This window comes from Megalopta genalis, chromosome 5 (assembly GCF_051020955.1).
Source record: "Megalopta genalis isolate 19385.01 chromosome 5, iyMegGena1_principal, whole genome shotgun sequence".
NCBI lineage: Eukaryota > Metazoa > Arthropoda > Insecta > Hymenoptera > Halictidae > Megalopta > Megalopta genalis.
The window spans coordinates 7,989,991-8,017,922 of NC_135017.1; the positions used below are offsets into that span (position 1 = coordinate 7,989,991).

Below are 27,932 nucleotides of genomic sequence, written 5' to 3' on the forward strand. Positions count from 1 at the left end.
TTCATTGCGACGCTTCGCGCGGTTTATTGCGACGCATGCGCAGTTGAATATAAAGTTTTAATCTGGTTTTGGATTCTGTGCTCAATTAAGCGTACAAATTGTGTGAAAAATAACGAGTTTAATTATCTTTTAATCATTCTTTCGACACTGTTTATTAAACATAAGTGGTTCTTTGATTATATTCGCATTTACGGATAAAATGTGCGGTGGAAATAAGCGTGCACCGTGCAGAATTATTGCAATCGAAGTGACTTAACCTTACATGATAGAAGTACACAGACGAATTATCAACTTCAACTTGTTTTCAAGGTTCGTATCGACGCTTTAGTAAATCTACTATATCTATGTTTCAGTGTTCCGACTATAACATTATTGCAATCGAAGTGACTTAACCTTACATGATAGAAGTACACAGCCGAATTATCAACTTCAACTTGTTTTCAAGGTTCGTATCGACGCTTTAGTAAATCTACTATATCTATGTTTCACTGTTCCGACTATAACACGACGAAAAGCGTGTTGTAAAACCCTGCGGACCATGCTACAGTTCGTACAAAGCTCCGATTCGCATTTTCCCGCGTAACGAGCACCTTTGAAAGTCGTTCCCGCGACGCGACAGGCTATATTTTTCGGAAATTGGCACGCCTAATGAAATTAACGTTTGTCGTGTAATTGAACATCACCGACCGTCCCGTTAAAAGCTGTTTTCAATAACAGCGACGCCTGATTTATCGAAAGTATTACATTCTCGGCGTAATTCCGCGTGTGACGCGTCGTTTATACTTAACGAGCGCAAATAACTCGTAATTGGGTCGAAACTTGGCAAATGTTTCACCGGGCATTGCGAAATTCGTTGCTAAATATGCGGGGAGCGTATCGCGAAAAGTTCACCCTGTTGCGTTGATTTCAAAACTGTCCCTTTTTACAACGCGTTTGTGGTCGCGGCAGTTTGTCGATTTTTGAGATGGTTTTCGAAATATGCAAAAAAATAGAACGACGCACCGAATAATTAGAAAATTCTAATTCTCTGCAAATAGTATATAATACTGTAACTAACACTATAGAAAAAAATATTTAATCACTATATTATCATCATCGTTTGCAATTACCAGTTTGCAAAAATTATTAATAATTTTTTGGTTCTAATAACAACCATAGAGGAAATTATTTAACTGTGTCACATGAGATGAGTTGTTGATTTGTGAACAAAATTTGTTATTGTTATCGGAAAGATTATATTAGTGAAGAATAAAATTTTTAATTCGGCGTAGTTATTAATTGAGTAATACTAATTTTTGGAGTAACACTGATCATGTTTTACGAAGCTACAGTGAAAATAGTGGTAGTGTTTGATGAAAGTTATATCATTAGATCGAATTGGATAGAAAATATTAACGTACTATTAAAAAAATATTTAACGTTGGGAAAAAATAACAAAAGGTCCAGACGTTATATTAAATAATACCGGTAAAATCTAATAAATCGTTCTTTTAAATGGAGCATAATTTTAAAAGCTCTTGTATAATCCCTGCTATGTACGATATATTACCTCACTGAAATTAATAGCGATGATACTAGAATTTAGTACTGTTCATTTATTTAAGTGCTCAGACACGTACTAAATTTTTAGGAGCATTTTAATGGCTCGTGGAAAATTCAATTCGTTCGCTTAATTGAAGCGAAGTGCTCGTATTTATATTTTTTACTGTTTTATTATCACTAAGCTGCAGATTTTCATGCAAGTATATCCATTTCTAGATATTAACACACAAAATATACAATTTGTCGGAACGCTTGCCATTATCGAGCCTTAAATTAAAATCTTCGTTCTAAGCTCTTGCGTTATAGCTAAAAGTCAAATCTAATAAATGATAAATAAGTGACACTAACAGGATAAATATATAAAACAATAATACATTATGTCCAAATAATACAATGAAATAAAAAGAGTTTTCTATTATAATGAAACAGAATTAATTAGATTTATTACATTACTTAGAATTGAATTAAAATTGATATTGATATTAATTAAAATTAAATTATGCATAAATAAATAAAATTAAATATAATTAAGTAAAATAGTACAATTACATAAAAATGATTTTCTATCTACACTTAATTACGATACGATTAAATAAAAAGAATTCAAGAAATTCAGTAAAAATAATACAATTAAACAGAAATATTTCCTTGCATTCAGCTCGATAAAATATCACAAAATAGAACAAATTAAATAAATTCAATCAAAATGATACAGTTAAATAAAACCGTTTTTCGATACTCAATTAAATGAAATACTATTAAAGCAAACGAATTAAATAAATTCCCTTGAAATGAAACAATTAAAACGAAACCATTTTTATACATTCATCTGGACAAAATAATATCGAATAAAACGAATCGAATAAATTCAATTAAAACGGATGAAACGAATTACCTATTGTCCCGTATAGCAGTCAATTATTTGACATTGTGCGGGCTCCGAAATCGTTTTGAAAACGGCGAACGCGTTTCCTCCTCGGCTGTTCATCATTTCGCGATCCTTCCAGTATATTACCGTCTCGAGTTCACGGAATTATCGCGTCGTGACATCGTGTTTGTCGGGGAATGCCCTAGCACGAATTGAAATTAACTCAGACTGCCACCGTTACACTGATACCTCTCCGCACATTGTGAGCTATCTACCGTGGAATCTGAACCACTATGCCCGCGCTGAATACGGCCGACAAGTTACTGAACGCTTTAGTCCCAGCTGCGCATCGATTCGGAGTGATACCGATCTTTCGCCGGGGCTCTCTCGAATCGCTATTTTTCCCTAGAAACGGTCGCACGCGGAAAACCTGTTCTAATAAAAATTTGAACGCACACAACGCGCCGACATCGGTGTCGATCGACGTCGCCGCGCGTCCCGAAAATGACAGTCAGTGACAGCATCACGGTACTAAAAGATCGCGAACGCGAATTGAATATTCCTCTGTTTCCGTTCCCACTAAAAGTCGAATTTTATCGATTTTCGATTCGTTCGATTATCGGCTTCGCTAAAAATACAAATGGAATTACGAGGGAAACATTTCTTAGATGGCGCCGTGACTGAAATTGTGGATGAGTGGATAGCAAAGTGAATAACATAATTGAATTGGTTTCATTTGTCCTATTCGATAATATTTTATTTAAATGGATATACAAATGATTTAATTATTTAATTGTATCATTTCACTCAATTTGTTTGATTCGGTTTATTTAATAATATCTTATTTAGATTGATACAGGAAACTGTATTTATTGTATCACATTCATTTTATAACTGAATTTATTTAATTTATCTTTATTCAATAATCTATTCAGGTGAATATAGGGAAATATATCTGTTCAATTGTATTATTATATCTGAATTTATCAAATTTCTTTTATTTGATAGTATTGTATTTAATTGAATACAGAAAATATCGTTCAATTCTAAGTAGGTAATGTGTAAATCTAATGAACTCTATTCAATTACAATAGAAAATTGTTTTGAATGAATATCTTGAGACAAATTGATTAGAAACTCGAATAAATAAATTAGATACTAGAATAGATAAATTAGAAAATAGAGTAGATAAATTGGAAAATAAAATTAATAAATTAGAAAATAGAATAAATAGATTAGAAAATAGCAGAGATAAATTAGAAAATAAATAGATTAGAAACTATAACAGGCAAATTAGAAAATAAAATATATAAATTGGAAAATAAAATAGATAAATTGGAAATTAAAATAGAGAAATTAGAAAATAAAATAGAGAAATTAGTAAGTAGAATAAATAGATTAGAAACTATTATAGATAAATTAGAAAATAAAATAGATGAACTGAAAAATAAAATAGATAAATTAGTAAATAGAATAAATAGATTAGAAACTATTATAGATAAATTAGAAAATAAAATAGATAAGTTAGAAAATAAAATATATAAATTGGAAAATAAAATAGATAAATTAGAAAATAAAATAGATAAATTAGTAGATAGAATAAGTAGATTAGAAACTATTATAGATAAATTATAGAAAATAAAATAGATAAATTGGAAAATTTAGATTTAGAAAGTAAAATAGATAAGTTAGAAAATAAAATAAATAAATTCGAAACTCGAACAAATGAATTACAAACTAGAACGTATAGGTTAGGAACTAGAAACGCAGAATCATTGTCCGGAATGCCCATTGTCCCCGGTAGCCAATCGGAATAGCCGAGTCCGGTGTGTACACAAGAAATTCGGAGGCTCGAGGGTAGCCCTATTAAAATCTGAATGGCAGCTTTTCGCGGCTAGGTAACGACCTTAATTAAAAAGTTTGTCGGCCGCGTCCCAAAGATTTACAGAATGGCGGCCACCGCCGCAGGCGTCTTCAGAAAGTGCCTATTGGATCTTAATACATAGACGCTGTCCCTGGAGTCGAGGTGCAAAAGAGTTTCAAAGAAAAAACTCTCTGTTCTCGTTTTCCAACGGGGCGCACATAAATATCTCGGATCATTTCTCTCTTATCCTGCGACGATTCTCCGCTACTCCAATTGAAAAGGTCAGGCGATTCAAACGTGACACAACGTTACCTTTGATTCAAAAATGTAATTGTTCTTTGTCATTATACTTTTGCCGTCGCACTTTGTCGTTGTGTATCTTGAGAGATCTTTAAACGTCGTTATCCTTTGCGATTTAAAAATGCAATTGTTCTTTGTCGTTATACTTTGCCGGATGTGAAAATGTCATTGTCCTTTGCGCGATTTTAGAATGCCATTGTTCCGTGACATCGTTCTTTGTAATTGTTCTTTGTCGATCTACTCTGTATTTTGTGTGATTGTTCCTCGTGAGCAGTGTACAGTAAATTCTCCACAATTGACGCTTAGATTGCGCACAAAAATGGACAATTTGGGAAGATGAGTTAACTGATAATTATGAGTTAACGAGTAACGTAATTGTATTATTTTATTTAATTACATTTGATTTGATTTACTTATGTATAATTTCATTTAATTTTATTTATTTGTATATCGTTCAATTCTAGGTAGGTAACGTGTAAATCTAATTCATTCTATTCAATTATAATAGAAAATTGTTTTGAATAAATATCTTGCGACAAATAGATTAGGAACTCGGATAAATAAATTAGATACTACGAACAGATAAATTAGAAAATAGAATAGATATATTAGAAAATAGAATAAATAGATTAGAAAACAGAATGAATAGATTAAAAAATAGAATAGATAAGTTAGAAAATAGAATAAATAGATTAGGAAGCAGAGAAAATAAATTAGAAAATAGAATAAATAGATTAGGAAGCAGAGAAAATAAATTAGAAAATAAAATAGATAAATTAGGAAATAGAATAAATGGATTAGAAACTATTATAGATGAATTAGAAAATAAAATAGATAAATTAGCAAATAAAATAAATAAATCAGAAAATAGAACAAATAGATTAAAAAATAGAATAGATAAAGTAGGAGACAGAATAAATAGATTAGGAACTAGACTAAATAAATTCGAAAATAAAATAGATAAATTAGGAAATAGGTTAAATAGATTAGAAACTATTATAGATAAGTTAGAAAATAAAATCGATAAATTGGAAAATAAAATAGATAAATTAGAAAATAAAATAGATAAGTTGGAAAATAAAATATATATTAGAAAATAAAATAGACAATTTAGAAAATGAAATAGATAAATTAGAAGATAAAATAAATAGATTCGAAACTCGATTAAATAAATTACAAACTAGAACGTATAGATTAGGAACTAGAAACACGAAATCATTGTCCAGGAAGCCCATTGTCGCCGGTAGCCAATCGGAATCATTGAGTCCACAAGAAATTCGTAGCATGCTTTGTAACTGGTATTTATGAGTTAACGAGTAGCCTCCGATACAAAAACCAGAACGAAACGTACGCGATCTGGCGGGATGGTGAATTTTCTGTTTGCCGGTAACTCTGCCGGTGGACTCGAGCACATAATCAACGGCCGACTAATTGGTTTCCAATGGGCACTCGGGCAGCGCGGCGGTAGAAAATTACTGTCATCGGAGGAATTCCACGGACACGTTCGCTCGCGCATAGTGTCGTAAACAGTCAGTTAAACATAGTCGCCTGTAAACAGCGAAGCACGCGCGTTCATCAAGCGCACACCGTGCTCGCTCGTCAACAATCAAACGCACATCCCGCGCTCAATCCGTCTTGGACACTCGCTCTGTCATTCGCAGCGGTTAATACACAGTCGTTTCGGCCGGGAACAAGAAGATTTGTGTGCCGTGATCAATTAAGACATCGCGCGGTGTCGGTGTCGAGGTCCGCGCCGCGCCGTTCCGAACCGCGGTTAAACCGCTCACCCCTTTGATTTTCGATATTTTCGTTACCGGACCACGAAATTACTGTTATCGACATCGTTCACCGATTTACCAATTTGCCGTTTTAACCGTAGAATGACTAAATGTTTAATAATCGGACGATAACCGAAGCCGGGTCATATTTTATCCGAAACAAAATTCATTTATTTCGGCATCGAAAGATCTATTTTTCGTCTGATTTTTATTTATAATCGGATCACACGTTGTCGGTGATTTTTTCTTCTGAAAAGACGATACTATGTCGTAGAATAAATTTATTAGTTAATTTTGTTAACGAAGATTTTATTCATTAGAAAAATAGAATACACAAAACTTTATTACAGAAATTTATTTGCAAATATAAAGTATATATTCTCCAAAACATGGAAAAAATTTAGATAAAAGATGTCAGTTCGCTCTAATTATTGCTATTAATACGATTCAATTTATATAATCAATTTTCACCGATAAAATAACAATAAACGCCGTGTCTTTTTTCTAAGCGGCTTAATTTCAGAAACGAGTCATTTCGGTGGAGGTAGATACACGTGGATCGTCGATGGTTCAGAGGCGTTCACGGAATCAGATCAGCACGAAACGAATCAGAATTGATTAAGAGGTCGGAAAGTGCGGCGTGAACGATCGCGAGAGATCGGAAGAGCGCGAGAGCAGGTGCTGAAGCGACTGTCGTCGAGGGACAAGTAGGCGCGGACTAATATTTTTGCAAAGTTCCGCAACGAGCCGCCATATTTTCCCGCGGAGCGGCTTACAGGAGGGTAAAAAGAGGAGGTGGTGGCAGGGTGCGAAGAGGAGCTTCCGGCAAAGTGGATAGGTAATAACCTTCTTGCCACGGTGAGAAATGATTGGCAATCAAAGTTGGTATTACACAAGGACGACCGAACGAACCCGCGGACCGCGAGTGCATTCGGTCCCGTTTCCAAGAGAGACTCGTTAACCAACCCCTAGGCACGCCTACACAAACACGTGCGCGCTTACACACACACAGGCAGGCAGACACGCGTACACACTTACGGGAGATCCTCCAGCCCCTAACAGCGTCGCCCGTTTTCCTATAGACCACCTTCCACCGACTTCGGCGCTTTCATCCGCCCCCGCGTTTTTCCGTCGTCGCGAAAGTCGTAGCACCTCGACCGGAAACTTGGCCACCGGCTTTTCTTGCTCTGTCGACGAGCGGAAGCCTTTACCCTATTATTCTTCTTCTTCCTCTCCTTCTTCTCGCCCCTCTACGGGAATCGAGAGATCCCGCGGATACCGGACCGATCTCCTTTGTATCGGGCACGATCACCTGATTGATGCCCAAAGACAGAGGCCCGCGATCTTCCGCTACTTCGATGCACCTTTTTCCGGCTGTCAGCATGCTGGGAGAGGACGCGACGATGCCGGGAGACGATGCGAGCGGGCAACATTCGGAGACGGAGCTAAGTTGTCCGGAAAATCGAGCGGCGGGTGTTTCGAAATCGGCCGAGAAGTATGGTCGCGAGGAACGCGGATAACGCGGAATCGTAAAGAACGTTCGTAAAGAAGAAAGAGTAACATATAGTGCAATCGAAATGGGCGATCACATTCTGAATCGCGCAAAGTTACTGCAGAAAGGAAAATTGGGAGGAACGATCGCCTGTTTAAGTCACAAAAAGTACATTGACAAAGTGCGATGACAAAGAACAGTTACATTCTTCAACCAGATACAGTAAGGTCGCAAGAGAAATCACATTTTTAGGTCACAAAGAATACATTGGCAAAGTACAATGACGAAGTACAACGACAAAGAACAATTACATTCTTAAAACAGGTACTTTAAAATTACAAAAGATCACATTCTTAAGTCACAAGAAATATATTGACGAAATACAATGACAAAGAACAATTATGTTCTTGATACAGATACGGTAAAATCACAAAGAACAGTCGCATGTTTAAATCACAAATAATATATTGACAAAGTATAACGACAAAGAACAATTACATTTTCAAGTCACAAGATATACATTGGCAAAATACAATGACAAAGGACAATTACATTCTTCAACCATTCTTCTACAATAAAGTCACAAAGAAAAATCACATTTTTAAGTCATACAAAAATACAATGACAAAGTATAGCGACAAAGAACAATTACATTCTTAAAACAGATACTTTAAAATCACAAAAATAATTACATTTTTAAGTCGCAAGAAATACATTGGCAATGTACAACGACAAGGAACAATCACATTCTTGAACCAGATACAATAAAATCACAAACAGAAATCATATTTTTAAGTCACAAGAAAGAGATTAACAAAATACAAGTACAAAGAACACTTAAATTCCTAAAACAGGTACTGTAAAAAATCACAAAGAATAGTCACATTTTTTAATCACAAATAATACATTGACGAAGTACAACGACAAAGAACAATTACATTCTTGAAATACATACAGTAAAATCACAAAAAACAATCACACTTTTCAGTCAGAAAAGACATATTAACAAAATACAATGACAATGAACAATCACATTTTTAAAACAGATACAGTAAAATCACAAAGAACGGTCACATTTTTGTATCACAAAAAATACATTGACAAAGTACAATGACAAAATACAACGACAAGAAACAATTACATTCTTGAAATTCATACAATAAAATCACAAAGAAAAATCGCATTTTTCGATCACAAATAATATATTGTCAAAATACAACGACGATAAACAATTACATTCTTTCATCTTACAAAATTCCATTCTCGAGCCAGACAAAGAAGTACATTTTTCGATCAGCCGAAGTGCTATTTCAAAAATAATCGCAAAGATAATACATCATTTTATTGCTCTTTGTTTTCTGCAAACGCTGCGCAATCATTTATCATCCCGTTTCCAATAAGATGTGCCCAGGGCTGTTCCCAAAGTTCGTGCAAAACTTTGTCGTCTCTCGACCACGATTTTCGGGCGAATTCGGCGGCGCGCGACGCAAAAGGGTCGGGAGTCGATGCAAAATACTCTGCCCCCGATGTCTTCGGGCCGTGTTTCCACGGCTCCCAGGTGATTAATCGGGCCGGGTCCTCGCACCATCGGACTACCTTGTGCCAGGGCCGACTCGTGTGCCCCGGGAACAGAAGAAAACAGGGCCGAAGTAGCTCGGCGCGGCGCGGCGCGTCGATTTTTTGCGAGGATCGCTCCGTCATCGCAGAAGGCGGCACCTCTGATCTGCCTGCGGATCTGCCCGCGGGCTTCCCATAATCACCTGCGATCCTTTCTCGCGCCGGGGGCGATCTCACCACCATGAAAACAGACGGGCCACGGGAGAGGGGACAGAGACCTGTCTGGAATCCGCGGCCTCCGTCGTGTTCCGGCAAGGTCGCGGACTCCTTTTGCTCGTTCCATCGCTCGCCCCACCCCACCACCCCCCTCTGTTTTCCTTCCTTCACTTCGTTCGCCTTCTCCTTCTCGCCTCTTTACCGCACCTCGGCCAGGGACCACCTTTCTTCCACCGGCCACTCGTCTCCTTCCGTCGATTTTATTGGAGCGTCGCGATTTATTGCCGTAATTGAATGGCTCTGGACACTTGTTACCTTCGCTGACAGCTACGCCGAGCTGTCCAGAGCTGTCTAGGACTATCTAGAGATGTCTATAACTATCTAGATCTGTCTTGAACCATTTAGAGCTGCCTTGAACTATCCGGTGCTATCAGACGCTATCTAGAATTGTTTCGATCTAGAGCGACGAAAACTGGCCGAAACGACGTGAATTTTTCTTCGGCGAATGTTTAGAGGGGTCAGTTCGCTGTACAATGATTAAAATACTGTTTCTTCAAACTTTGCTATCGCTTGGAATAAAAAGGAATGTAAAAACAACTGTCGCCCTTTCATTTTATACGTTTATCATTATTATTTTTTATATCTTATACTTTATACTTTATGCTTTATGCTTTATGCTTTATGCTTTATGCTTTATGCTTTATGCTTTATGCTTTATGCTTTATGCTTTATGCTTTATGCTTTATGCTTTATGCTTTATGCTTTATGCTTTATGCTTTATGCTTTATGCTTTATGCTTTATGCTTTATGCTTTATGCTTTATGCTTTATACTATTTATCACTTAAGTTACCAAGAAGTACCGAATGCATTTCTTCAAATTTTCATTACAGGCTCAGATGAAAAAGTGAGAAAACAAGAGCTTTTTACACTTTCCTTTATTCCAAGTAATAGTAATAAAAAAATAATAAAATAGTAATAAAATACTAAGTAATAGTAGTAATAATAATAATAATAATAGAAAATAATAGTGATAATAGCAATAATAGTAATAATAGTAATAATAGAAAATAATAGTAATAATAGTAATAATAGTAAGAATAGGAAATAATAGTGATAATAGTAAATAATAGTAATAAATAGAGTAATAATAGTAAAAAATAGTAATAAATAGTAATAATAATAAAAAATAGTAGTAGTAATAAAAATAGTAATAATTAAAATAAAGTATTTCAGTTATTGCACAGTAAACTAGTTTCTCTAAAATTCGCAAAAAAAATTCAAGTCGTTTGGTCCAGTTCCGAGAAAAGTTATACCGTTTAAAAAATTGTCCACCTACATGTATTTGTCCCTGACTGTAAGTGAACCGAATATATCTTCCCCTCTTAATAATTTTTACATGATTTCTCAGGCTAGTTTCGTCTGGCCCAACCCGAGACCCGCCGATTTCTGTCGAAAATGCACGAAATCTGCGATCGCATCTGCTATCACGGCATTTCAAGGGCTCGGGATATTTCGTTGGACACCCCGTAGAGTTGTAGTCGTAGTCGTAGGAACTCGCACGAGCAAACCCTCGCGAGATATTCGACACTAGAAGCCATGTTACGCAGTCGGCGTCGCTGTCTCCGCTGTCGGTATCGCTCGACGTTCACCCTTCATCATCGTCAGCTTTAACCGGTCGGTGGAAGTATCGATCGCGGTATCGGGTTCCAACGGTGGCCTGCCCACGCGACAAGTTCCTTTCTTTCGGACTCGGGCCGATCGCCGGGTCCGAGACGACTCGGGACCATTTATACTGATACTGATCTTCTGGGTCCGGCCGACGCCGATTGCGACTCTCGAGATTCTCTCTAGCATTCTTTTCTTGATTTCCTATAATTTGTCAATCTTACAGTTTTATTTTATTTCCGTATTTTCTTTGGTCTCATTTTTTTAAATTTCTTTTATTTTTATTATACCGTTTATTTCTCGTATGCACTAAATGGAACAATATTGCAATATAAATTTATTATTTATAATATATCCATTTATTGTTTGGATGAACAATAGAAGGAAGGGAAAAAATAAAGGAAATGCGAAAGCCAAGATAATAATGATAAAGAGTAGAAAATTAAATGGCAACAAAAGAGAAATATATATGTAGAGATATAATTATACAAAAATTATTAATAATATGTAAATATAATTATAAAATAATAAATATAATTATACATAATAATAACTAAATAATTATTATATATACATATTAATAATTATTTAATTATTAATATGTATATTATATTATTATATATATTATATTATATTATATATAATTATTAATAATATTATTGATACTATAAATTAATATAAATTATCATATATGTATAATTATTAATATAATATAAATATTATTAATATTATATTAATATATATACTGAGAGATTATGATGTATGTAGAAACTATGAAAACGTACTTTGCAGAGTCGTAACAGCTTTTTAACGTTCCGCGCGTAAATGATAGGCGCCGATAGCGGCGAAATCCTCGTTTCACCGGCCGTCATTCTCCGTCGGTCGCGCGCCATAATAGTTTGTTAATTAGCTAAATTTAAAGAGGCTGATAAATTTAATTCGCATTTGAACGGCCAATTAGCCCGAAGATTAACGCGAGCAGATTACGCGGGGCCACTCTTATTCTCTTCAAGCTGATTCAAAATATCGTTTTCATATATCGGCGCGTTTCTGACACGCGGCGGGACGCGTTCGTTGCACTTGCATTAGTATAACGAAAATGAAAAATAAATTAAATTTCGTCTGCGATCCATTATACGCGTTGTAACAATTATGTAAATTGATTCGAATAAACGCAGACGACCGGTCGATCGATCTTCGAATATGAGATTTTTAAACGACGTTAATCTTTCACGGGTCTAGAACCGAATTAATTCAATTAATTAATGCGTCGCACGTGCTCCGGAGAATGTTGCCAATTACCGTATTTAGGAAGTAAATGCGAGATCATAATTTTAAGTAAAACCGAGAGTAATTTAACACACAAAAAATATATATAAGATTTTTATTGTATTACAGTAAACTATTAAATTTTGATCGTATTTTAATAAGCTATGAAATTTCGATTTTATTTCACACAATTATTATTAAAAAATCGAGTACACAGCTTATTGAAATAAAATCGAAATTTCATAGCTTATTAAAGTACAATCAAAATTTAATGGTTCATCGTAATACAATAAAAATCTTATAATTGCTTATCAAAATATACATATGTGTTTAAATAGTTATTTCAATTTCATTTAATTCGAACACATCGGACTGCACTTAATTATTGCACTTAATTATTGGACTGCTCTGATTATTATTAAAAGCTCGAGCACATAGCTTATTAAAATATATATTATTTAAATTATTATTCTGATCTATTTGTTGCAAGCAAATTGGAGAGCACTTAATTTAATGGGACTGTTGTTAAAAGATCGAATACTTAGCTTATTAAAGTGAAGTGGGAATTTAATATCTTATCAAAGTATACATATACATTGAAACTACGACTTAAATTCAATTATTTCGAGCAAATTCAACTGCACTTAATTTAATGAAACTATTATTAACGAGCGTTCAACTTATTATTAAATTAGCTAATTGAAGTAAAATTCAGAAAAATCGTGTACACGTTTAAATCGTTGTTTCAACTTTATTGTAATTGCTCGGTTTAATCTATTAAAACTATTAAAATATGAGGGCTCGCAAAAGGATACGAACGAGAAATTAGAGTCGAGTGCGAGATCTTCCTCAATAATCTGTGGGAAAGGTATATCGCTGCGAAAGAGAATAATTTTTATTCGAACAGTTATCGTTGCGACAATCAGAAACAAGTACGATTCCGCGCGAGTTTCCGCAATCGTCCGATCGGTATGCAGAAAAATTCATTAAAAATCCCGGAGACACGGCGCAGCGTAGAACAATTTTACGAGTACACGGCGGAAAAAACCGGTTCGCTAACTAGAACGTTTTCGACGTTCAAATCGAGAAACTCATTTAACGATCCGCAGTTGTTACCCTGGAGGAGACGTACCGCGTGCCACGCACGCTTCCGCCGTGCGTTCTCGCGAAGTACCAATTAAAATCGGTATTATCTCGGCCCTCGATCGATCTTCGAAGCGAACGTTCGAAATCTACGATCGAAAGAATTCTTTTCAAACCGATCCCGACGCTCGCCGATCGCAGAGCAGATTTGGATTTCTGCGTTTAATTGCTTCGCGTTCGGCCGAAATTAACATAGCGGCCGGAGTGGACCGGAACGAAATTTTTTAATTGACGTGATTCCGCACTTAGTGCAGTAATTGACCCTTCGGACCGTTCACGCAATTATATAATTGACGATCTTCCGTTTTGTTTATCGATTTTAATACGGCGTCCCGTAATTATGTTAACATCCGGAATAGGGCGATTCCTGAGGTCATTCGAAGCAACTTTTTCCTTTGCGAAAATGCAATCCGCGGCTTCGTGTGCGAGTTATTAACGAAAAACACTGACCAATTGGAACGCGAGTGCGGCTGGCGCTCCGCCCTTGAGGCCAATGCCGCGTCGCGCAGGCCGTCTGACGCAGCGGCAGTGGTCGCGAGGGCGGAACGTCAGCCGTTCGCGATCTCTCATTGGTCAGTGTTTTTCGTTAATAACTCGTAAACGAAACCTCGGATTGCATTTTCGCTGAGGAAAAAGTTACTTCGAATGACCTCAGGTATCCCCATTTTCGGATTGCAAGACATTTTTGGGGTACCCTGTATTTTCTCCCTGCGTCCGCCATTTGTTTTTTAAGAGAATGAAATATCGTATGCTCGAACAGACGCGCGCTGTAAACGCGCTGTAAAAATTGCTTCGCTTCTCGCATTTTCGAATTCGGAGAAAAATGAAAAAAATTACACACCGTGATTTTCGTTGAACGAATTTCGATTCACCGTGAACACATTTTCTGGCTCGTAACGAGCGCGGTAATTGTTCAAAATTCACTGCGATCCCTATCGTTAATATTTTCGTCGCAGGAAGCAATTAATTTTCCTCGTGTTGTTATTTTGTCGAGGAAACAATTAGGACACCCTTCGCAGTGTACAAAATTGCCCAAGACATTGGCCTTGGACGCGTGACCCTATTTTACATGCATATTTATTTTGCACACGTAATTATATTGGGGTGAGCGCTATATGCACGTTTCGAAATCAGAGCACGATCAACATAATTCTCACATCCTATAATCGGACTACAATTTAATTATCCGTAATTATTACTAATTACTGTTATAATACAATTATATAGAAAATTACATAAATGTTATTATTAATGCTGATCGTACCAGAGAACAATTTCTATACCGAGCACAGTATTAATAAATCTCAATAGTTTGTAAAGAAAATTATTTATGTTCAGCATTAATTCTTAATGAAAATTAACATTTTGTTTAGAAAATTCTTTACATTTCTTCATTATGCTCATAATTTTTATCAATTGCTATCGTGTACGATTATACAAAAAAATTACATAAAAATTGTTATTGATACTAATAATACCAAAGATACATTTCGTAAAGAAAACTATTTATGCGAAGCATTAATTCTTAATAAAAATAAATACTTTGTTTAGAAAATTTTTTACATTTTTTCATTATACTCATAATTATCAATTATTATCGTGTACTATCATAAAAATAATTACATAAGAATTGTTATTAATGCTAATAATACCAAAGATACGTTCCGCAAAGAAAACTATTTATGCGAAGCACTCGTTTTCAATGAAAATAATTATCTCGCGAGGAAAATGTGTTTTGTATAAGATATTAGTTGTTAATAAAACTGAACATCTCGCGGAGAACATTTCCGTACATGCCGGGCAGTAATTATTAATAAAACAGATTATTCCGCGAAGAGAACTTTGTATACCGAGTGAACCATTAATAAAACAGCATCTGCATTCTGCTGTAATAAAGAAAGCACGGCGAAGTTCATTTAAATTACGGGAGCAAACGAGATTACTAATTTTTCGAGCAAAGTTCATTTCCCCGTAGCGATTCAAGTATAATAAGTCTCTTTTATGGCAGTACGTATATTAATAGAGGAAAGAATGTTCGCGCAAAACGCATTACAGAAAAAAGAATGACCCTTTGAGAACGGTTCATCATCGTCGCAGTAAGCAGCGCATTCAAAGCGGAATTATAATGATGACACGTGCGATCAATCACCATCCGATTTCAAGGCGAGCTTCTCCGAGTATTAACGCGTCCTGAAAACTCGAGGACTCGTCGCTGGTTCGATGTCGCCATAAATTAGGCTGTTTTCCAATCAAAGTGTGATACGTCAGCGATGCATTACTGCACAAAGAAAGTTTCAGTTCAAATCTCGCAATAGTTTTTACAATGCTCTTCGATCAAGTTTGCAAAATTTTTTTAGGAAAAAATGTGTTTCTCTCTATTTTACTTTAATATTATATTTATTTTTAATCTTTCTAATTTTAAGTTTTTCCATTTCATTGCTGCGATCTCCACGAATATGTTACAAAAGCTACGAATAATGTTGTTCGATAAATCTTCAAATTTGTGACAGATTTTGGTTTAAAAAACAATTATGCAACAATCGTCATTTATTCAAGTATAATAAGTCTCTTATATTTTATTTAATATATAATATTTTTAGGTATTTTATATAATAAAAATAAAAACTTCTGTCTCTTGAATTCGATGCAAATAAATCGAACGAAGAATAAAATATCGCTATTAAATAAATGAGTATATAAATATATAAATAAATAAATAAATAAATTATAAATAAATCGCTATTCTCAGTTTATTCAAACGTTCAGAATAAAAAATTTACAGTAAATTCTCTCCAATTGTCCCTCAGCTTGTAAAGAAAAATGGACAGTTTGGGAAGAGGAGATGCGATTATTCGAGTCCTGCGACACGTTTTCATAATTGTTGACAATCGACGAGTATAAAAATGAGTCCCGAGGTACGATTATATTATTTATATAATTATTATACAATTATACATATTATATGTATACGAGCATCGTATAATAATCGTATAAATAATATAATCGCATCTCCTATTTCCGAACTGTGTCCGTTCAGTTTTCTTCGCAAGCCGAGAGACGATTGGAGAGAATTGACTTGCAATTTGATCTAATTTCTGTTTCGATCAAGGCGATCGCCTTGGAACATTTTTATTTCGCGCAACGATCGACGATGCAATGCGTGAACGATCGAAAAGAAAAATTCCGATCGTTCCAACCGCGACGAAAATGTTACCGCGACTGATCGACTCGAATTTCTGTAAAACGGCGCACGACAATGCGAGTCCGAATGAAGATGCGTAGTCCGCTAATGATCGTCTTTCACCCACAACTTCCTCAACGACTTCCTCGGCAACGATCGCCGCCGGGAGCCGCCATTCGGGATCGATGATATTCGAAGCGGCGCGAGAAAGGAGGAAGCCGCCTCGCAAAATATATACAAGGGGTCCGTCTCGATTGTTATCGTGATAGGGTTATGCCCCCGCGCGGTCTCGGGCCCGGGCCCGGCCCGAGCCCGAAGAAGAAAAACGCGATACGATCTCGTTCCGGCCAGCAGGTCGCCCTCCACGCAGCCGTTCCTCTCTCGTAATTACGAAATTGCCTCTTTGAAAGATCCGCTCGGCACCGCTCCTCTCTCTCTCTCTCTCTCCCCTCTCTCTTCGCTTCTCCGCGCGGTTCTCTCTATTTTCTTTTCCATCGGCGTCGTTTCGCGCCGTCGCTCTCTCTCTCTCTCTTCCTCTCGCTCTCTCTCGCTCTCTCTTTAGCTCTCTCTTTAGCTCTCTCTCTCGTCCTCTCTCTCTCCTCTCTCTTCGCTCCTCCGCGCGGTTCTCTCTATTTTCTTTTCCATCGGCGTCGTTTCTCGCCGTCGCTCTCTCTTTCTCTCTCTCTCTCTCTCTCTCTCTCTTTAAATCTCCCTCGCTCTCTCTCGTCCTCTCTCTCCCTCGTTCCCGCGCTCTCGGCTCCTTCAGCCTCGTCTTTTTTCCTCGGCGTCATCGCGAAATCGGCAGCGCATTATCCCCCCTCCTCGATTACCTCCATCGATCGTCATCATCCTCCTTCGATTCTCACTCTGTCTTCTGCCACTCTTGCCCCCTTTCTCTCGCGCTTCTCTCCCGCGTTTTTTATTTACACCGCTCGAAAATCTCTACTGCTCGAAAATATTATATCAGCGTAGGACAAATCTCGGGTAAATATTGGCCAACTTCGACCGGCGATAACTCCGCGTGAAATCATTTTGCGACGATGATTCTTCTTTGAAATTAAAGCTTGGAACCTCGGCTTTGCGAGACAATGTTTCTGGATTTGAAATTCGACATTCTCCAGCCACTGGAAATATTTAAATGGGAGGCAACGTTCGTCACGTTGCAAATTGCCGAGTTGCGCGCAGTTGCGCGGATTTTGTGCACTTTTTTCGGGGATTTTTTGATTTAGAAGAAAGAAAGGAACGTGGCTGTGGTATTCTGTTTCGCGAAATTACAGCACTTCGAAGTAACCCTTGCATCCTTGGTCCTGCATTTGGACGAGCATTACGAATATAATAGCCTATTTTCTTGTTTTGAGAAATCTCGTTTTTGTATTTTTTTTTCATCATTATTGACGTCAATTATTTCATAAAAAATTATTTCATTAAATTTTCAACAGAATCTGGGTAAAAACACGTCGTAACGTTATTAGAAATTTCAAGAGCTAGTTTCCGCGTTTTACAGGTATTAGGAAGTCGAATTTTCGTTTCGATTATGAAAATTACAGGTGAAATTCGATTGAAAAAATTCAGTATCTCTAATTTCGCAACGCGTTGTTTCTAAATACAAGTAACATTATCGTAAGGGCTTCAATTACTGTACTGCCCCTCCCTGAATACTGAGCCTCGATAACAGAGCACAATAAAGATTTAATACTTGACATACTCTCGTAAATTTCATATTCTATAAAAAAATTTAATGCAACAATAAGTCGTTTAAAAGATCACGTTAGAGACGACTGTCATACATTTCTCCTCATCAAAAATATGACAGAGACGATTCCAGATTTGAGGTTACGTCGGCTCAGATATAAATAAACTATCGAAATTGAAACTTACAACAAATACTCAAACAAATAGTCACTGTTTCGTTTCTCCGTAATCTTAACACATTTTACCAATACAATTAACATTGCGATATCTTACCTAGAACGATTTATTATACTAAATCTTGATCTTCGTTAGTTTAGTATTTTCTTAAGCTTTGTCATAAGCTCTACAAAAAATTTCGCGAATTCTGTATTAAAATATTGAAATAATTTTTGTGGCGTTTCAAGAACTTTCATCTTTTACGCGTCTAATTTTAACAAATCAATAATCAATTGAATTTAAGTAAGAAGAACATTTTGATTATTTTCTTTATTTTTAATTATATGTTTTATTATATATATATAATAATATACTTATATATATTATAATTATATATAATTATTATTATTGTATACATATATTATATAATATATTATATATTATTATTATATTATATATTATATATACATATATATATAATAATAATAATAATAATATAATACATAATATATTAAATTAATTACGTTAGAAAATAAAGAAATTGCACCCCACAGTAACCGGCTTCACTAGCCTATTTTCCGTTCCGGACCACTTTACGTCGTCTCCCCTCCAATTTGTCCTGCCGGTCTCCTCTTTTCCCCGTCGCCGCGGCCTGCGAACCGCCAACGATAACAGTCCATCCTTCTTTCGTCGCTCGGGTAATTTTAACGCCCGGCCGAACGACTTCATCCAGCGGAACCAGCCGATGATCTCTGGCCGCGAGCCGATCCCGTCGATCCGCGATTATCCCGTTTATCCCGCCCCCATTAACGGTAGGCGGCGGGCCACCATCTTCGTGGCTTCCTCGAGTGCCCGGCTGCCTCCACTTATCGATGTCTCGATGCTCGCGATTGCGAGGCGGCGGTAATGGTCCAGGACCTGGTCTCTCCTGGTTACCGATGTGGACAATCGCTCGACCCGTAAGTGGTGGCCTTCTACGTGAGATTTTTAACACTAGAACTATCCTGAACGCAATTAATGTATATTGTTTTATAAGAATGTCGAAACTTCGTTCTATTTACAAATGTTAATTATTTTTACGTTAACTGTTTTATTTTCAATTATAACTATTTTTATGTTAATCGTTTTATTTTCAATTATAATTATTTTTATGTTAATCGTTTTATTTTCAGTTTTAACTATTTTTATGTTAATCGTTTTATTTTCAATTCTAACTATTTTTATGTTAATCGTTTTATTTTCAATTTTAACAATCATTATGTTAACTGTTTTATTTTCAATTATAATTATTTTTATGTTAATCATTTTATTTTCAATTATAACTATTTTTATGTTAATTCTTTCATTTTCAATATTAACTATTTTAAGAAAATGAATTTTACTTTCAATATGATGTATTCGATAAAAATCAATATTTTCTCCAAGCTTAACCTTTTTATAAAAATCGGTTTCACATTAAACTTTATTTATACATTATAAAATCTGACCAAACTTCCAATTATGTTTCTTGTATCGTTCTATAAATTATTTTTCATCCGCAACAAATGTTTCACCCGCGATTTTATTTAATCCATGAAAATCGATTGTACATTTCTTTCCAAAATTCTCAAAAATTAGCATCGAACAGCTTCAGTTCGCGACCTATTAGGTATTTTGATTCACTGTACCTTCCGTGCCCTAAGTCTCAGTTCACAGGAAGGTCGATTGAACCCGAAGTGAACTTCGGAAAGATCATCCTCGAAGCAAAATCCCCGTAAGTTCGTCAAACGAAAGGTTTTATCCGGCGTGCGACGAACCTAATAGCTTCAGTTTGCAAACTGTTCAGATTCTGTTACGGTCATGAGGGTGAGCGTAGCTTGCGAATGATTCCGCTGGTTAAGCAGAGATGCTCTCCCCGATCCATCCGAGACGTTCCCCGTCATCGTTACCTTTAGCATTCGACGCGGAAACTTAGGCGACGCGAGTTCGAGGCTTCTCGAAGACGTAACTCTCGGCTGTCTCTTGATTCAGCCGGCTTCTATTTGATGTTTTCCGGTGCTTTTCTCTTAGCCGATTCAGAGTCCTGTTGATCCAACGGGAACCCCCCTCTAACTTCTGGGCTTGCCTAGACTGCAACGTCTGTACATAATTGATCGAACCGATGCTTCCCGGAATGGTGAACATGAGAGTGGGACAAAGAGAGGTTGATCTAATAGCTAGGATTTTTATAGATTTTCATAGATTTTTGTGGATTTTAGAGATTATTGATTTATAGATTTTACAGATCTTTGCGCGCCGGGTGCATAAATGAAAATGATCTAACTTCTGCATCCTCAATTTTAAAGAAATATCGTCATCGCAATTCGATCTTCCACTTCTTGATAATCCCTCCCCTCTTCTCCTTTTCTAATCATTTTTTTTCATTTTGCTAATCCCAGTATCTGTTTGTTTTAACGATCTCTAAATATTATTATTATATTATAAAAACGAGCCGGAGAGAGAGAGAGAGAGAGAGAGAGAGAGAGAGAGAGAGAGGGAGGGGCTCGTACAATCGTATCTCCTCTTCCCAAATTGTCCCCATTTTTCCATTTTCTCCCAATTAGGGAGAAATCACGTACCAAATGCGGCGTCGCGCCAATTCCAAGAATGCTTGAAATTCGTCACCTTCGAACGCGTGTAACTTTCGAACCAATGATTTGCGCGCCTTGGGACTTGAATTTTTCGCGTTCTCCCGGCAAAATCTACGTAAACATATATAAAAGAGCGAAAAATCTCTGGACCCCTAAAGTAAAGTTTAGCCTTATCTCGAAAGTATCTAAAGCTGTCTCGAGGCATCTGGAGGTATCCAAAGCTCTCCGTCCCTGTCTAGAGCAACGAAAAGCCATCCACGCTGATCCAGAACGAAACGTCTCGCCGCAGATCCCCGTGAAACATTCCAAGGCAATACTTTCCCACTTGATCCACGGGACAACGTTCGGAACAGCTGGCCAGTCAGTTCTCGCCGAGACATCGATCCGTCTGTCCGTCGTGTCGCGACATCCGACACTGAAGTCTGAATAGAAGCCATTCTACCGCGACATTGTAACGACTCGATCGAACCAGTATCGCAACGGTCGAGCGACCTCGCAATGCCGGCGACTACCGCGAGAAATTGTTTCGCAAAGTAGTTCGCACAGGTGGTGCCGGACGATTCGGTCTTGCTTCGAGGGACATTTCTATTTTCCTTCCAGCTCCTCTCTCCCTACGCCTCGGCCCCCCTCGCCCACCGCCTCCGCGCCCCACTCTCTCCCTCGACTGGATCGCGCCGCGCCGCGTTCTTCCTTGTTCTCACCATTGTTCGCGAGACGCCAGTCAAACTTGATGAATCTTTCATGCGAACGGCCGAAACCTGATGGAATTTCTTACGGCACTTCGGAAAAGTTCCGGCCCGGAAGAAAAAGGCTCTCTCTAACATCGGCCCGGGTCCTTGTTTTCCGCCGACCCCGCGCTCCACGGTTCGCTCTACCTTGCCGAATTTCACTTTGCCGGTTATCGAGGCGGAGGGGCCAATTACTGTGCCCCCGATAGCAGCCTTCCGAAGTTTTCGCCGCTAAACGGAACTTTAGCAATTCAACCCTTCGCAGTCGGAGACATTTTAACGCGAAATTCAAAATGGTCCTCCGGGTCTATTAGTATTTCCATTTTATACGCATTTTATAAGTATTTTACGCGCATTTTATACGTATTTTGTACGTATTTTATATGTATTTTATACATATTTTATTCGTGTTTTATACGTATTTTATTCGTATTTTATACGTATTTTATACGTATTGGTGCATTTTATTCGCACGAAATTCAATTTCGTGACTCGTGCTATAGTTACGCTACCAACAATTCTTTTTTTTTAAATATAAACAAATTTGATAACGTTAAAATTATTCTCGAAAGTGATGTAACAATTTTTAACGGTTGCTTCAGAGTCGCCACTCGACCGCGGAGGCTTAAATAACATTTTTTAAGGACTCAGAAGTAAATTTCAAGGTTTCTTTTATCGACAGCATTAAATAAACAATTCTGAATTGTCTCGCGTTAATTGGAGAATTTTGCACAATGCCTGCATCTTAATGCACCTTAATAATTAGTTTACTTCCTTTTAGGCCATCTCTTGAAGAAGATCAATCGTTCGTTAATATTATTATTATCAATTATTGTTTTTCGTTTTCTTCCCCTTTGCTGCCATTTCATTTGCATTCATTATCATCATTATTTCTACTTCTTCGTTTTTTTACAACATATTTCCTTCTTTCCCTTTTCGTCCCTATTGTTCCAAAGGGATTTTCCCTGTTTATACATATAAAGGGTGTTTCGATTGGGTTGAAGCTGCGAGAAAAATGTTCGTACAAAATTTGTTCAGTATAAAAAGCTGTGTCGCGCAGTATTAACAATTTCTTCATCCGTGTAACGGTGGAGGATAATTTCGAGGTCAACTTGACTTTTTAAAATCAGCCTATAAATTGTCGTATTCGTATCACGACTGTACTCGGTTGAAGAAGATAAATATTGTTATTATTATTATCGAAAATTGTTACATTGCGCGCGCGACTCGTTAAAATTACGAATAAAATTATTTGAACTGTTTTATAAAGTTCAATCGAGGTTTCGTACGTACTTGATTACGCGGACGAGCATTGCAGAGCCATCGTTGGCCGCGGTGAATATCTTTTCTCATTGCGCGATTGTGCGGGCGCCGGTTTTCACGGGCGATGTTTAACATTGTATTCGGAGCTGTCCGGTTGGAAATTAATTTGCAACCGGGCAGAGCTGGGTAACAAGTGTCGAAAGCGATCGATCCGAGGAAAATAACCGGTGAAAATTGTCAACACGGTAGACCGCGTAAAAACTGATGGCCGGGCCGCGGAAAGAATTAATTGTAAGGTTGACGTTGACGCACGAAATCCTGGCCGCAGAACGATCCTTTGACGGTAAAATGTCTGGTAGCGCTAGGCCGAAGGACAGGCCAGCGTTGCTGAGTGATTGATGACACTTGTAATTAAACACGTGGCCCGTGACTCCCCTATCGGTATCATTAAACGGACCCGGGGATATTGTGTTATATGTATAGATATATGTATATATACAATGTACACGTACGCGTACGTGTGTGTATTATATGTGTACATAGGTGTTTTTGCTGGTTTTTTGTTCACTTAATAACGAGCATTTAATGGTAACAAACGAACGAAACTGTGCCGGACGTGGTATTATCGATAGGAATGATCGACCGCTGGCAGCTGACAAATATTTACTGTCATTCGGTTCGCTTGGATATAACGTGTTCGCCCCAGATGACGGGAATTCTGTGAATTATAGCAATTCGAACGTCCGTATAATAGAAATCAATTGTACCGCCCCTCGTATTACTGTATTTTTCGATGTTTATTCGGTATCGTTCGCGTAACCATCTCCGTAATTGGCGAATTTCAGATATATTTTTAAGTTGCATTTATATTTTTCAGTCGCCGCAAAAAATTCTGCGAATCATGGGCACGAAAGTAATATGTACCGAAAATGGAGAAGAGGCAACAGTCTCAAACGAAGTTAGTATTACTGTTAGTATTACTGTTAGAAATTCCTGGTAGGAGAATTTCAAAAATATTTAAAAATCGGTTTACCATTATTTTAGCATCGAAGTCTTGTGAATTATGAGCAATAATAATAAATATTATTTAGTTTAGTTAACGTAACAAGTTGTAATAGGTAACCATCCGTAATTGGCGAATTTCAGATATATTTTTAAATTGCATTTATATTTTTCAGTCGCCGCAAAAAATTCTGCGAATCATGGGCACGAAAGTAATGTGTACCGAAACTGGAGAAGAGGCAACAGTCTTAAACGAAGTTAGTATTACAGTATTTTCTCTTGTTGTTTTTAGTACAGTTGGCACAGAAATTCCTGGTAGGAGAATTTCAAAAATGTTTAAAAATCGATTTACCATTATTTTAGCATCGGAGTCTTGTGAATTATGAGCAATAATAATAAATATTATTTAGTTTAGTTAACGTAACAAGTTGTAATAGGTAACCATCCGTAATTGGCGAATTTCAGATTATATTTTTAAGTTGCATTTATATTTTTCAGTCGCCGCAAAAAATTCTGCGAATCATGGGCACGAAAGTAATATGTACCGAAACTGGAGAAGAGGCAACAGTCTTAAACGAAGTTAGTATTACAGTATTTTCTCTTGTTGTTTTTAGTACAGTTGGCACAGAAATTCCTGGTAGGAGAATTTCAAAAATGTTTAAAAATCGATTTACCATTATTTTAGCATCGAAGTCTTGTGAATTATGAGCCATAATAATAAATATTATTTAGTTTAGTTAACGTAACAAGTTGTAATAGGTAACCATCCGTAATTGGCGAATTTCAGATATATTTTTAAATTGCATTTATATTTTTCAGTCGCCGCAAAAAATTCTGCGAATCATGGGCACGAAAGTAATGTGTACCGAAACTGGAGAAGAGGCAACAGTCTTAAACGAAGTTAGTATTACAGTATTTTCTCTTGTTGTTTTTGGTACAGTTGGCACAGAAATTCCTGGTAGGAGAATTTCAAAAAATATTTAAAAATCGGTTTACCATTATTTTAGCATCGAAGTCTTGTGAATTACGAGCAATAAAAATATAAATGATATAACGGTATCAAAAGAAGCTAGTATTACAGTATTTTTCAATATTATTTAGTTTAGTTAATGTAACAAGCTGTAATTGGCGAGTTCAAATCATTTTCGAAATAGTTTCTTCTTCTTTTATTATAAAAATCTATATCATGTAATTATTATAATTACTATAAAAGTCTCAAACGGAGTTAGTAGATTTTAATATCAAAGTTTAATTATTGTTTTATCAGTAAAATTTTCCAATCGTTGATTTACTTACCTACGTATTTATTTATATGAACATCTGATACAGGTATATTACTATTCGATTTTTAATGTACCACTTAATTTAATAGCGTTTAGTACTATTCTATCGTTTTATCTATCGCACTGCTTGTACGATTAATGAAATTATCTTTTACATAAATATCAAGTACGTTTGCAGTGTTATTAATAATTTTGCAATATTAATTTTGTACGTTCGCAGGCAGAAAATATTCAGTCCAATGATTTATCGAGCAAATTAATTTGCGATATAATATCGATGATAAACTACAAGTATCTGGAATGTTCATTTAATCAGGAATTTATTTACGCCGATGATAATACGGTAATTTGACGATGTGCAAAATTACGTGATTATATCGCAATTAAATTGCTCGGGGCATCACCGTGTGCACGGTAGACTTTGTAATATAAAGTACTATGTTTTTATTTCGTTATCGAATCATTGCTCGAAATTGTGATCACACGAAAATATTTCTAATTTGACATTTTCATCTGTTTCATTATTTATTTATTTTATCTTCGATTTTAACTGTTTCATAAAAATTGGTTTTACTTTCCATTTTACCTATTTCATAAAAATTAATTTTACTTTCAAATGTGAACTATTTTATAAAAATTGGTTTCACACTTTCGAACGTAAACTGTTTCATAAAAATTGGCTTTACTTTCGAATGTATACTATTTTATAAATTTACTTTCAAATTTTACTATTTTATACAAATTGGTTTTACTTTCAATTGTAACTATTTCATAAAAATCGGATTTACTTCCAATGTTAACTATCTCACAAAAATCATTTTCACTTTCAATTAGATGTTATTTGATCGAATCTGAATATACTTTTAATTGTATCAAACTATCACAAAAGTTGTCCTACGAATTGTTTTCATTTTACAATTATGTTCTTACATTTCTACCAAAATACCCCCTAAAAATTCCCAAAACAAGCTCAACTGATTCCCAACAATTTGAATAATTTTTCAGCGATGCACATCGCGAAAACTCAAAAATCAATTTCACAAAAATGATCCCGAACGCTCGAACTGCAAAAGTCCGATTTCAAAAGAAATGTCAACCTTTCCAGCTTCCTCCCGAAATGCTTGCTCTTAAAACCAGCCTAAACGAAGAAAAAGCGGTAGCTCATCAAGGCTCGCAATTAGTCGTTCCAAGGATGTGCAAAACGTGGAAAAAACGGCCGGTAAGAGATGGTATCTGGCGTGGCAATTGTCCGATCGCCGAAGAAGCATCTATGGTGAAAATGCCGGAGGAAGAGAGGTGTCACATAAGCGCGACAAATGAGCGGCAATTAACGGAGGCAGCGCCGCGAGACGCGGGTCCCGTCTTTGTCGGACCGCGTGATCGCGGATACGACGTGTTTACGATTAGGAGCGAACGACAATAATGCCTCTCCCGCTCGCCTAATTACACCCGGGCTGGCCGAGCGACGGTTTCACGGCGGGAAAGAGATTCGCGCTGGCCGGCTCATTAATGGAGACAGCCGGCACGCCGGAAGACGTTTTGCACCGATCCCCGCGAAATTCTTTCTATTCCCGAAGAAACGCTGGTCACTTGTCTCGCCACCAGCCTCGACCGCTGAACATTTTTATTCGGGGAAAAAAAAGGAGGGCACGAATAAAGATGATGATTAACCGGCAAAAATCGTAATTCGCTGAGTGGCTCTCCGAGGTCTAATGATAGAGTTTTAGTCCCGATGCCGCAGGCTTTGCATTATCTTTCTGCTACTATGTCTGATTCCGCGTGCATATGTAGAGCAGTTTTAGTTTGCTGCAGTGCGAAGGTGTGTCTCCGCGTGTGTTTTATGCACCCGGATAAATAATACGTAGACGCTTTTCAAAGCTACTTAAAAGTTTTATCGAATTGAACCGTACGAAGCGAATAGTTTCGAGATGCTGCAAGAAATAGTTTATTAGACAATGTGTAAAATATCGTTGCAGAAATTGCGATTAGGCGGAACGGCATTTTTATTATTATTTATATATTATTTATTGTATAGAGAGATGTACATATAATAGAATTATATGTTTTGTATATTATTATCTCCAATTATTCTTGGTCTTATTCCAGTCAATTGTTATTTTTTGAAAGATTATTTCATGCTTTGTTCTTCAAATTTGAACTTCCATTTTATTATTTATATATTGTTTATTGTATAGAGAGATATACATATAATATAATTATATATTTTGTATATTATTATCTCCAATTATTCTTGGTCTTATTCCAGTCAATTGTTATTTTTTGAAAGATTATTTCATGCTTTGTTCTTCAAATTTGAACTTCC

At 36.5% G+C, this 27,932-nt stretch overlaps 2 protein-coding genes across 10 annotated transcripts in view; one reads left to right on the plus strand and one right to left on the minus strand.

The window, feature by feature from the left end:
• Positions 1–27,932, minus strand: part of stet (stem cell tumor) — a 763,180-nt gene that overhangs the window by 505,643 nt on the left and 229,605 nt on the right. The window lies entirely within an intron of this gene.
• Positions 61–27,687, plus strand: LOC117222383 (uncharacterized). Of its 8 annotated transcripts, none has more exons than XM_076521852.1 (7): positions 61–309; positions 354–445; positions 24,202–24,282; positions 24,503–24,583; positions 24,825–24,905; positions 25,146–25,226; positions 26,715–27,687. In XM_076521852.1, exons 3-7 carry the CDS (start codon positions 24,226–24,228, stop codon positions 27,030–27,032), a joined length of 618 nt encoding a protein of 205 aa, XP_076377967.1. In that variant the 5' UTR covers positions 61–309; positions 354–445; positions 24,202–24,225; the 3' UTR covers positions 27,033–27,687. The 8 variants fall into 8 exon arrangements, with proteins under 8 accessions (XP_076377967.1, XP_076377966.1, XP_076377968.1 ...); XM_076521851.1 differs by having other exon boundaries at positions 61–271; XM_076521853.1 differs by lacking the exons at positions 61–309; positions 354–445 and adding an exon at positions 4,671–7,190.

Bases quoted from the DNA above. Each gene is read 5' to 3' on its own strand.
- LOC117222383 (XM_076521846.1), top strand. From the start codon at position 23,910: ATGGTAACAAACGAACGAAACTGTGCCGGACGTGGTATTATCGATAGG. The intron at 24,283-24,502 runs GTTAGTATTACT...TATATTTTTCAG, and splicing joins AGGCAACAGTCTCAAACGAA to TCGCCGCAAAAAATTCTGCG. The intron at 24,906-25,145 runs GTTAGTATTACA...TATATTTTTCAG, and splicing joins AGGCAACAGTCTTAAACGAA to TCGCCGCAAAAAATTCTGCG.